We start from the raw sequence: 13,127 nt of genomic DNA on the forward strand, positions 1-13,127 counted from the left end.
CCAGCTTTACAGTGTTTAACACATACATCTCTTTTACTATAGAACTTTCTGTACAACCATTTGCCTGAGTGAGGATAACGTTTATGGATGCACAACTTCACAATCTTATCCTTACTTAGTACTCCAACTTCTAAATGCCTCTCAAAGAAGCTAACCATCTGCCTGACTGCAACCACATTATTGACACCCACTTTGCTGAACTGACACACCTTAATTTACAGATACTGGTCTTACCTTTCAAACATTTGCCTCACTCAAGAGACTCCTGCCTTAACGTACAGACACCTGTTTTAATGTACAGTCAGTAGCCTTAATGTACAGACACCTGCCTTAATGTACAGTCAATTGCCTTAATGTACAGACACCTGCCTTAATGTACAGACACCTGCCTTAATTTACAGACACCTGCCTTAATGAACAGACACCTGCCTTAATGTACAGACACCTTTTTTAATGTACAGTCAGTTGCCTTAATGTACAGACACCTGCCTTAATGTACAGACACCTTCCTTAATGTACAGTCAATTGCCTTAATGTACAGACACCTTCCTTAATGTACAGACACCTGCCTTAATGTACAGACACCTGCCCTAATGTACAGACACCTGTTTAAATGTACTGTCAGTTGCCTTAATGTACAGACACCTGCCTTACCATACAGTAAATTGCCTTAATGTACAGACACCTGCCTTACCGTACAGTAAATTGCCTTAATGTACAGACACCTTCCCTAGTGTACAGACACCTGCCCTAATGTACAGACTCCTGCCTTAATGTACAGACACCTGCCCTAATGTACAGTCAATTGCCTTAATGTACAGACACCTTCCCTTGTGTACAGACACCTGCCCTAATGTACAGACTCCTGCCTTAATGTACAGACACCTGCCCTAATGTAAGTCAATTGCCTTAATGTACAGACACCTGCCCTAGTGTACAGACACCTGCCCTAATGTACAGACTCCTGTCTTAATGTACCGACACCTGCCCTAATGTACAGTCAATTGCCTTAATGTACAGACACCTTCCCTAGTGTACAGACACCTGCCCTAGTGTACAGAATCCTGCCTTAATGTACAGACACCTGCCTTACCGTACAGTAAATTGCCTTAATGCACAGACACCTGCCCTAGTGTACAGACACCTGCCCTAATGTACAGACTCCTGCCTTAATGTACCGACACCTGCCCTAATGTACAGTCAATTGCCTTAATGTACAGACACCTTCCCTAGTGTACATACACCTGCCCTAGTGTACAGACTCCTGCCTTAATGTACAGACACCTGCCTTACCGTACAGTAAATTGCCTTAATGCACAGACACCTGCCCTAGTGTACAGACACCTGCCCTAATGTACAGACTCCTGCCTTAATGTACAGACTCCTGTCTTAATGTATAAACACCTGCCCTAATGAACATACTCCTGCCTTAATGTACAGTCAATTGCCTTAATGTGCAGTCAATTGGCTTAATGTACAGACACCTGCCTTCACAAACAGTCAATTGCCTTAATGTACAGACACCTGCCTTGACACCTGTTTAACTGAAAGGACACCTGTCTGACAGCACATAGACCTGCCTTTCTATACAGGCACCAGTGTTCCTTCTATGTTTTAGTGGCAGTAAGTATGTCAGTAGGAATGAATTAATGGGATGTTAACCTGTGACTGTACTGTGCTGGCTAAGCTTTGACAAGACCAGTGCAGGAACTGGGTGAGCAGCACACAAAAACAGCAAGAATTGGGTGAACAGCACACAACAGCAGAAATTGGGTGAACAGCACACAACAGCAGGAATTGGGTGAACAGCACAAAACAGCAGGAACTGGGTGAACAGCACACCCCAACAGCTGGAACTGTGTGAGCAGCACACCACAACAGCAGGAACTGTGTGAGCAGCACACAACAGCTGGAACTGTGTGAGCAGCACACAACAGCAGGAACTGTGTGAGCAGCACACAACAGCTGGAACTGTGTGAGCAGCACACAACAGCAGGAACTGTGTGAGCAGCACACCATATCAGCAGGAACTGTGTGAGCAGTACGCCCCAAGAGTAGGAATTGTGTTAACAGCACACAACAGCAGGAACTGTGTGCAGCAAACCCCAACACGAGGAACTGTGTGAGCAGCACACCTCAAAAGCAGGAAGTGGGTGAGCAGCACACCACAACAGCAGGAGCTGTGTGAGCAGCACATCCCAGCAGCACATGTTTTAGTGGCAGTAAGTATGTCAGTAGGAATGAATTAATGGGATGTTAACCTGTGACTGTACTGTGCTGGCTAAGCTTTGACAAGACCAGTGCAGGAACTGGGTGAGCAGCACACAAAAACAGCAAGAATTGGGTGAACAGCACACAACAGCAGAAATTGGGTGAACAGCACACAACAGCAGGAATTGGGTGAACAGCACAAAACAGCAGGAACTGGGTGAACAGCACACCCCAACAGCTGGAACTGTGTGAGCAGCACACCACAACAGCAGGAACTGTGTGAGCAGCACACAACAGCTGGAACTGTGTGAGCAGCACACAACAGCAGGAACTGTGTGAGCAGCACACAACAGCTGGAACTGTGTGAGCAGCACACAACAGCAGGAACTGTGTGAGCAGCACACCATATCAGCAGGAACTGTGTGAGCAGTACGCCCCAAGAGTAGGAATTGTGTTAACAGCACACAACAGCAGGAACTGTGTGCAGCAAACCCCAACACGAGGAACTGTGTGAGCAGCACACCTCAAAAGCAGGAAGTGGGTGAGCAGCACACCACAACAGCAGGAGCTGTGTGAGCAGCACATCCCAGCAGCACATGTTTTAGTGGCAGTAAGTATGTCAGTAGGAATGAATTAATGGGATGTTAACCTGTGACTGTACTGTGCTGGCTGAGCTTTGACAAGACCAGTGCAGGAACTGGGTGAGCAGCACAACAAAAACAGCAAGAATTGGGTGAACAGCACACAACAGCCGGAATTGGGTGAACAGCACACAACAGCAGGAATTGGGTGAGCAGCACACCACAACAGCAGGAACTGTGTGAACAGCACACCACAGCAGGAACTGTGTGACCAGCACATCACAACAGGAACTGTGTGACCAGCACACCCCAACAGCTGGAACTGTGTGAGCAGCACACCACAACAGCAGGAAGTGTGTGACCAGCACACCTCAACAGCAGGAACTGTGTGACCAGCACACCCCAACAGGAAGTGTGTGAACAGCACACAACAGCAAAAACTGTGTGACCAGGACACTACAACAGGAACTGTGTGACCAGCACACCACAACAGGAACTGTGTGAGCAGCACACCACAACAGCAGGAACTGTGTGACCAGCACACAACAGCAGGAACTGTGTGACCAGCACACCACAACATGAACTGTGTGACCAGCACACCACAACAGCAGGAACTGTGTGACCAGCACACAACAGCAGGAACTGTGTGACCAGCACACCACAACAGGAAGTGTGTGACCAGCACACCCGACAGCAAGAACTGTGTGAGCAGCACACCACAACAGGAACTGTGTGAGCAGCACATCACAACAGCAGGAACTGTGAGAACAGCACACCACAACAAGAACTGTGTGAGCAGCACACCACAACAGGAACTGTGTGAGCAGCACACCACAACAGCAGGAGCTGTGTGAGCAGCACACTACAACAGCAAGAACTGTGATGAGAACAGCACACTACAACAGGAACTGTGTGACCAGCACACCACAACAGCAGGAACTGTGTGAACAGCACACAACAGCAAGAACTGTGTGAGCAGTACACAACAGCAAGAACTGTGTGAGCAGTACACAACAGCAAGAACTGTGTGACCAGCACACCACAACAGGAACTGTGTGAACAGCACACAACAGCAAGAACTGTGTGAACAGCACACAACAGCAAGAACTGTGTGACCAGCACACAACAGCAAGAACTGTGTGACCAGCACACAACAGCAAGAACTGTGTGACCAGCACACAACAGCAAGAACTGTGTGACCAGCACTCTACAACAGGAACTGTGTGAGCAGCACACCACAACAGGAACTGTGTGAGCAGCACACCACAACAGGAACTGTGTGAGCAGCACACCACAACAGCAGGAACTGTGAGAACAGCACATCACAACAGGAACTGTGTGAGCAGCACACACCAGCAGGAACTGTGTGAGCAGCACATCACAACAGGAACTGTGTGATCAGCACATCACAACAGGAACTGTCACCAGCACACAACAGCAAGAACTGTGTGACCAGCACATCACAACAGGAACTGTGTGATCAGCACATCACAACAGGAACTGTGTGAGCAGCACACCACAACAGGAACTGTGTGAGCAGCACACAACAGCAGGAACTGTGAGAACAGCACACTACAACAGGAACTGTGTGAGCAGCACACCACAACAGGAACTGTGTGAGCAGCACATCACAACAGGAACTGTGTGAGCAGCACACAAAAGCAGGAACTGTGTGACCAGCACACACCAGCAGGAACTCTGTGAGCAGCACACCACAACAGAGGAACTACGGTATCATGGTTGTGTCATATGGTGAACCTGAACTCCCTTCACATTGAGTAAAATACATAGTTGAATATTTCAATAGGATTATGAGTAGAAAGTTGATGACTGATGTTTTGCATTGCCCATGTCATCACACTCAGGACATGGGGGAATTGGGGAACTTGTCAGTATGTACAGATTCATGAGAATTGATAGTATGTGACACAATCAGCTTGTAAATAATTAAGGACAGCCTACCCCTGAAAACATATCACGATAGACCAAATTTTGATAATGGCTCCATTTTATTTCATATTGGTGTTTCTCATTTCAGGACAATGCTGACCGTTCATTGAACTCCGACTCAACAAATTATTTATTTTGTTTCAGGTACTTGAGTGGATTTACAAGAGATAACAATTTTCAGTTAGAGATTGTGAATGTGTAAACTGTTCATGTGTTAAATTGAAATACATCATTGTATAATGAGATATTCGTGTATCACTGAATCTAAAATGTCGATATTGTATTGATACAAATTTTAAAGTATCAATACTCAATTAACAATTCACTGCCACAGACACATTTACAATTGTTAACATTACCATGGCAAGGAGGACAATGAGATAGCAGAAAATTCAATTTGAACGTTTAATGGATCGGCCTAGTTCATATTTAGAATTAAACTGATTAATTTCAGCTCTACAGGGGTCATTGTTATCTATACACAAACACAATAATTCATTTTACTATCAAATCATTGGGATACTTTTGAATTTATATACTAGTATTGATACTAGGGCTGTTACGATTCACTCACGTATTCTGTGAATCGAACCGTAACTATTCATGAATTGAATTCGTTCTTCATGGCCTCTAGAATCGAATATTTATGAATATGCTATCATGTAGATTTACATACCCTGTACCTAAAAATATCCATAACAACATATCATATGCAGAGATTTCTTTCAATGACAACACTCTAATAATATTTAATTTGACGGTATTGTTGTCACTGGTCATTGCTGCATTTGAGCAGATACTAGTACATAGATAAGTGCAGTATATAAATGTATAATTTATTAATAATTAACAAACCATGTCAAGTAATTTATGGTATTGTTTCACTGAATATAATAAACAATACTTAACCTGCTGACTTGTTATTGTAATTGTGAAATAATATTCGTATTCGTTACCCTATTTTCGTGATATGAATCGTAAACGCCTCACAGTGTATTCGTTGCAGCCCTAATTGATACTGAAATTTCCAATGAATGACAACCCGAATTTGATGTATGTACATGCTCGGACTGAAGCCGGAAACATTTAAATTCAACACTCAGGGGATTAATTTTCATTCAGTCATCAACCCTTTCATTGCTGATGGTGAAGACAAGTGGTCAGCTCCAGATGATGATGGGCCAAAGTGATAGCAGAGTTATTATCGGCTCACTCTGGACCTGCTGTTCGGCCAGCAGATGTGGGCTACACATTGGGACCAGCTGATGTGTAACTCAGATCTAGAGGCATCCAGTGCTAAATGGGGCCTATTCTGCAAAGCTTGAGCTATGAGTTCCTGGGGAGACCCACTAAAAAACACCTGGTCCCACTGAAAAATACGAGGAAGGATAAGGGCCCTTTGGTCAAATGGACATGCTGGAAATCACAAATTGTAAAGTTTTAAAGATTGGTATGAAAATTATTAGACATATTCAAATGGGTGTAAACTAGCCTGCTTATGTCTCATACTTGCAAATTTATACTTCGGGCACGATTAAGTACACTTGTATGGAGAATTGTGTGGAAAAGGCCGATTTTCCAACTTCAAGAGAAAATCCAACTTTCACCAAGTCTTTCATTCAACTGAACTTTTTACCAGGTTTGCAGTTTAAGTTTACTTATGCAGGTCCTAAAACATAATTTTGCAAATTAATTTTCAAACCTTTACAGTTTGCGACTATAGCCAATAAGCTATGTTTGTTTGTTGTTTAACGCCACACAATATTCCAGCTATATGACAGCAGCCTGGACCAGAAAATGATGTGATTGACATTATGAGCATCGATCTACGCAGTTGGGATAAGATGACATGCATCCATCAAGTCAACGAGCCTGACCCTCTGATCCCGTTAGTCGCATCTTATGGCAAACATGGGTTGCTGAAGACCAATTCTACCCTGGAGTACAATACTGTCCGGCCTAATGTACTCACGGAAATGAAAAAAACCCTGTTTTTTCGATGTCAGATTTTAAATAAATGCAGTTAATATACAAAATATATAAATATTCAAACAACTCAATCAGTACTAATTTGGCCTTGGCACAAATACAGCGTATCAAAGGTTTTTTATGTCTTTTTACACGTAAAAGTGTGTAAAAATATGAACAAAACAGACTATTGTGAAACTGAGCATAACCAGGTGTTAGTAGATCAAGGTGAATGTCCATGACCTATGACACCTTGACGACAGGTGAAAACAGATGCTTGAAACCCACGTGCATGTGAATTGTCAGTGGTTAGTGATTTGTGAGTGGCATTGTGGGATAGTGAATCATCGTCAAAATATCAGAAAGTAAAAGTAACATATTCCCTTCTCAAACAACACTTTACATGTCATTATTATTATGTACATAAACATAGCTGTTATTTTTATTGTTGTTTTGATAACATTTTTCCAGGCTAATTTGCATAATGCCTATAGCTTGTTTCTGCCATGTCAATTTGGACTTAGTTTTATTTTTGAATGTTGAAAGTGACTACAAATTACCTCCTGTAAAGTACATTTTGTATTGAGCACTGAGATAAAACTAGCAAATCCAGACAAGTACTTTTCCAGTTGTTTTGTTATTTCCTATTTACATCTATGTAATGCTTTGTGTCAATTATTAAATCAAGCAAAACAGGTTTTTTTCATTTCCATGAGTACTTTAGTAAGCTCTGCTAATAAAACTCCATATGATAACAAAAAAAATGTACACAAAATGATGCTGAGAGTTCGGGCAAGTTTTTGGCACAGACTGCCTTTATTTGCATACATCTGACCATGGTCGATACCATGTAATGATGAAATTGTTCCAATCATGATGCATTATGGCAAAATTGTGTGACAGCATGAACATACCATCAATTTTCAAATAGTGTAAATTTGGATAAAATGTGTTGTTTTTATTTTGAGGTACATGAGAACTTGTGTTTGGACGTCAGTGTATTTTGAATGTGGGAGTGTTTGTCCTATTTGACCACAGTGAGCAGTATCAAGCTTAATCATACCTCCATGTCAGAATGATGAGATCTGATTGGTCCACATGATCTTGATCAAATACAATGTTTCCGGTCTTGGAAGGGAAAAATTTCTCAGCAGGGGAATAAATCTGTTATACCACTACACAAGCAGGACATACTGCACATGGATTTTTGGGAGGCAGAAAAAATCCCTTATATCCCGCTTCCAAGCAATAAGCCGCACACTTTTTCTGAGTCAGTGAAAGTCATGTGACACAAGCAAACCTCAGTTCAATCAAACAGCTGTTTTCTATCAATTTTGAATTTGCTTTAATACATTTACAATGTCATATTAAAACATGTTAGTGAGAGAACTTCGTTGGAGCAGGATCACTCGGGGTACATAGGGTTTTTATGCATCCCTCGGTAGGTTTTATACAACTGGCCTCCAACTCGAGGTATAAAACCTAACGTGGGATGCATAAAACCCCATGTACCCTGAGTGACGCTGCTACAAATTATATTGTCATAATGGCAGCCTGCAAATAAGAGCTTGGACCACGCAAACGAAGGTTATCAATCCATACAAGGCACAAGGATCACTTCGATCAGATTGAAGATTTACACCGTTTGTCTGTTCCACAATATAAACTCAAAGGCTATGGATACAGGTCTTTAAGCACAACTGGGCTACATCTGTGGACTAAGCTTCCTAATCATACCAATTGTGTGGATCGATGCTCATGGTGTCAATCACTGGATTGTCTGGTCCAGACTTTATCATTTACCCGATTATTTACAGTGAGTGAGTATGGTTTTACGCCACTTCAATATTTTTCCAGCAATATCAGGCTTCACACATTGTACCAATGTGGGGAATCGAACCGGGGTCTTAGGTGTAACGAGGCAATGCTTTAACCACTAGGCTACTCCACCACCCACGATTATTTACAGATCTCCGTCATATGGCGGGAATATTGCTGAGTGCAGCATTCAACAACAAACAAACAACAAACATAATTCCTGAAACACACACAAAAGTGTTTGATACGAGACATAACTGACACAATAAGGAAATCTAACTTCAGAATACATTTTTTTAAATACTGACCGCTACTCCACTAGTTGTTCTAAATACAACAAATCTACAAACTTTCACAATTAAATGAGAATGAAATAACTTTAATAAAATAACTTGGATCTATTGGATCTATTTCCAGATCGCTTTCGCAATGAGCAACTGACAATCCAGTGATTGACAATCAGATCGTTTTGACTGGGCGCCGCCATTTTGTTTGAAGCAAATACAATTGTAGTGATATGAGAGGTGGAATCTGATTGGTCAATAGGAGGGACATAAATTGTAATAGCCACCGGTGGTGCTACAATAGAGCCAAAGGTGGAAACTAGACTTTTACAGTCAGTTAACTCCCCTGCCTCAGGAAGATGGGTAACAGAAGAGATAATCCTACTTACGATCGGAGAAGTGCATTATTGACTTGACTAAACTCCAGGCACATAAATCTGCCTCCAGGCTTCAGAACCCTGTATGCCTCTGACAGAACCTGCAACACATCATGAGAACATGGACCAAGTTGTCACATACACGCCTGACTATTATTCCACAGCCAGGAATATTTTGGAGCTCCATTGCCCCTTCACCTCACAAAACATGTTTGAGGCTGGTTCGGTAAATTTTACTATTTACAAAGGCATGCTTTACAATACTGTCCTGTGTCTGCACATTGCAGGTAGCACAGCTCTAAATTGAAAGCACAGTTAGTTTATCTTTTAATTGAACACAGCCATAGTTTAGATCAAACAGGAATTTTTTCATGAGTTCATGATTAAGTGAGTGAGACAGTATTTCAGTAATATCATGGCATGTCAACTTGATCTGGGACAAAAACATGAATGCTTCTTTGGGTTTTACCTTGAGTCACAAAAGTGGAGGTCAGGGGACCCCCAATAATTACTTTTAAGGTTGAGTGAGTGAGTTTGTTGGGTTTAACGCTGCTTATTAGTATGAGAGATATGGCTCGAAAACAAAGCCTTGAGTTTGTTTTAGTTGAAGATGAAAATGTATCCATGGAAACATGCGAAAATAAAAATTGCAAAAGGCACCAGTTCACCTGATGGGCAATGTATATACCAAGTTTCGTTGATACATGTTGAACGTTTTTCAAGTTATGTCCACGAAACAAACCTTACCCTCGCTTGTAGATATTATTTCCATGGCAAAATAAAAAAATTATAGTTTTGAAAATTTGTAAAAAACAAAAGGCACCAGTTGAGCTTTTGTGCAATGCATATGACAGATTTTGTTGAAAAACAGCTAATGGTGATGCCAACGCCAATGCTAAGGGGAGCCGAGCCAAAAACAATATGTCTCCCTCCTATAGTTTCCAATCTTAGCCAGTGTTACCTGGCTGTTTTCAAGAAACAACTTAAAATTCAACTGTTCAAGACCTTCTTTCATCAAATGCACGATTCAGTGTTTTGTTGGCTGATGCAGACGACTAGCATCATCCGTCAGTGCGTGTTGGGCAATATAAATGATATTATTAGTAGTAGTATTAGCAGCAGCAGCAGCAGCAGTAGCAGTAGCAGTAGCAGTAGCAGTAGCAGTAGCTGTAAGTAGTACATACCTTGTCAATGTGGGTACAGTTCCTGATGCCAAAAGCTATTGTGTAAACATCGTATGTGTTGTCTTCCAGTGGTAGACTTTCAGCATTTCCTTGTAACCAACTTATTCCTGAAAGGTAAGGCAACACTGATTTTGATATTTTGGTTGCAGATCTGACTATAATCAGAAAAAAATCTACATAATAGTATCGTTTTACCTATATTTTCATGCTCATGCACTCTTTGATGGATAAGAAAATGAAAGGATACAACCATAGATCAGCGTACATAATAGGGCTGGGACAAGTCCAAATTTACTACCCGGGTACCCACACCCCTATTACCCTACCCTACCCTGGTGTCAAGAGATAGGTACAAAATTTTACAAACCTGTAGAGGTTATGAATTCTCTGATGAAATCCTCCTTGGGGCACTTATTGCATTTTCCTGGCTCAAGAAAATATACATGACATAGTTGTAACCATTTTCCTTAAAGGGCAAGTTCACACGGAAATGAACCTTTTTTTCTTGTACTTTTTCCACATTAAAAGTGTTAACATAGAAGTGTCATAGACAAAAATATAAAAACATCATATTTAATTAACATATTTTTTGCACTAAAACGATTTATATTTTTCACATTTACCAAGTGTTGTATTTCCATAACAAAAACACCATGGCTTATGTCCCTTGCAATATGACGTCATTGGTGCCAATTGATAAACATTATGACGTCATCATGCTTTGTTAGAGCCGCTTCACGTGGTGTAGGTACAGTTTTGTGATTCTAGCATCTCAGATGCAAGCCAGAATTGTGTTATGCTGAGTCACCACTGCGCCGCAGTGTGTCGTAAACCATGTTGTTTTACCGCAAACTGGTCCTTGATATCTTTTGCGTTGAGAATAGACAGGCACCCAGTTGAATTGGCACCAATTACGTCATAATCTAAGGGGGATAACTCAGGCCTATTTCGCTCGTAAAACGAAGGCCTCATAACGGCATATCACTTTCACACTATTGTGAGCTTCCTACTTTCACTGTGAAAAAAAATGAGTGTATATTTTCAAACACAGATACTAACTAATTCTAAAATTGCGTTTTGTTTAGAAAAAGAAAGAAAGTGATTTTTGCGTGTACACTTCCCCTTTAATAAAAATGTTACCACACAAAAACTTCGTTTTTGTATGATATACGTCCACCCTTACGGTGCCTCACCCTCCACGGCGCGTCACGCCAAGGGAAGCAACTCTCACCAAAATCACTTTCCATATGTCTAATGCTGACGGAATGTGGGGAGGTGTGTGGCCGTGCCCCAAGGAGGATTTCATCAGAGAATTCATAACCTCTACAGCTTTGTAAAATTCTCTTTCAGACTCCTTAAGATAATCTAGGAAGTGGCATTCGTCAGCAGCAAGCATAATAAATATATCGTATTTTGAATATTCAGTGACTAAGAGTTCAATAAAATGGAACCAACCTTTATCATCAGGCACCACCGTCGAGAGGCGGGGGGCTGGAGACAGGCGTGGCCGACCATATACTATGATATTAGCCTTTATTAGTGGCTGATCATATTTTGAGAACTCAAACCCCCCCCACCCCCCACACACACTTTTTTTAACGAGTGATATAGGGGCGTATATCACGAGAGACTATAACCGCGCTGAGCTAGGCCAGAGGGTCTCCGAGGATCTGAGGAGTGCTGTGCAATACGAGTATTATCGAGTAGTATGGACGGATAATTTATCGACCGTAGAAGATAGAATCCGGACCGTTACTGAGCAGTTGTATAACCGTTCGGGCGATCTAAAATCTCAAAGGCTCAATCGGCTAGAGATTAGAACTTTGCCCAGTTCAGAGAACTGACAGACCAAACCGAGCACGCTCGCTTGAGTGTTTGTCGAGTTGGTAGTGTTTTATGAACGTGATCGGCTGACTCCAAATAGCCGCGGAGCAGATCTCCTCAATGGGCAGAGCCGCAGTGTACGCTTGTGACGTAGCTACCGCTCTAACCGAATGAGCCTTCAACCTGGTAGGGGGGTCCCTGCCTTGAAGGGTGTACGACGTACAGATAGTAGAGACTATCCACCTGGAGATAGTTTGTTTGGTCGCAGGTGAGCCAGCCTTCCTACCGCCATAACAGCAAAATAATTAGTTATCCTTACAGATACCCTTAGTTCTGCTGATACATGCCTTGAGGGTCCTGCGGACATCCAAGACATGAGCATGTCTTGCAGTGGTCCCCAAAGAGGAACGCTGTGAAAGAGCAGGTAGCTCAATAGAAGCCGTCACGTGGAAGGCTTGTGCGACCTTTGGACGGTAAGAATCCGGCAGCCGAAAACTGACCCTGTCCCGGTGGAAGACAGTTAGCTCGGGATCGGCTGACATTGCATGAATGTCGCCTACCCGTCTGCCGGACGTTACCGCCACAAGGAACGCCGTCTTCCAGCTCAACAGCTGAAGAGAGAGAGACGACAGATCCCGAAAGGAAGGACCGGACAGCCATTCAAGAACGATTGACAAGTCCCAAGGGGGACTGATCCGCCGTACAGGCGGTCGGATCCTGTCCACACCTGCTAAAAAGCGATGTACTAATGGGTGCGCACCCAGAAGTGCCCCGTCGACAGGGACATGAAAAGCTGCAATAGCTGTAGAGTACCCCCGGACTGTCGATGTGGCCAGGCCGTCATCTAGTCGAGACTGGAGGAACTCAAGCACAGCTACGAGATCTGCAGATCGACACACCAGCGCGCATAGCAGGCCCATCTATCCTCGT

The 13,127-nt window shown here is 42.6% G+C and overlaps 1 protein-coding gene across 1 annotated transcript in view; it reads right to left on the reverse strand.

Annotated features, from left to right (window-relative positions):
* Window positions 1–13,127, reverse strand: part of LOC139455830 (2-methoxy-6-polyprenyl-1,4-benzoquinol methylase, mitochondrial-like) — a 63,679-nt gene that overhangs the window by 41,877 nt on the left and 8,675 nt on the right. The window contains exons 4-5 of the mRNA XM_071237381.1: window positions 10,374–10,480; window positions 9,202–9,290 (exon numbers count right to left, since the gene is read on the reverse strand). Coding sequence (XP_071093482.1) covers window positions 9,202–9,290; window positions 10,374–10,480 — 196 coding nt within the window. The remainder of the gene's footprint in view (window positions 1–9,201; window positions 9,291–10,373; window positions 10,481–13,127) is intronic.

This window comes from Haliotis cracherodii, unplaced genomic scaffold (assembly GCF_022045235.1).
Source record: "Haliotis cracherodii isolate W230 unplaced genomic scaffold, xgHalCrac1.p SCAF_11, whole genome shotgun sequence".
NCBI lineage: Eukaryota > Metazoa > Mollusca > Gastropoda > Lepetellida > Haliotidae > Haliotis > Haliotis cracherodii.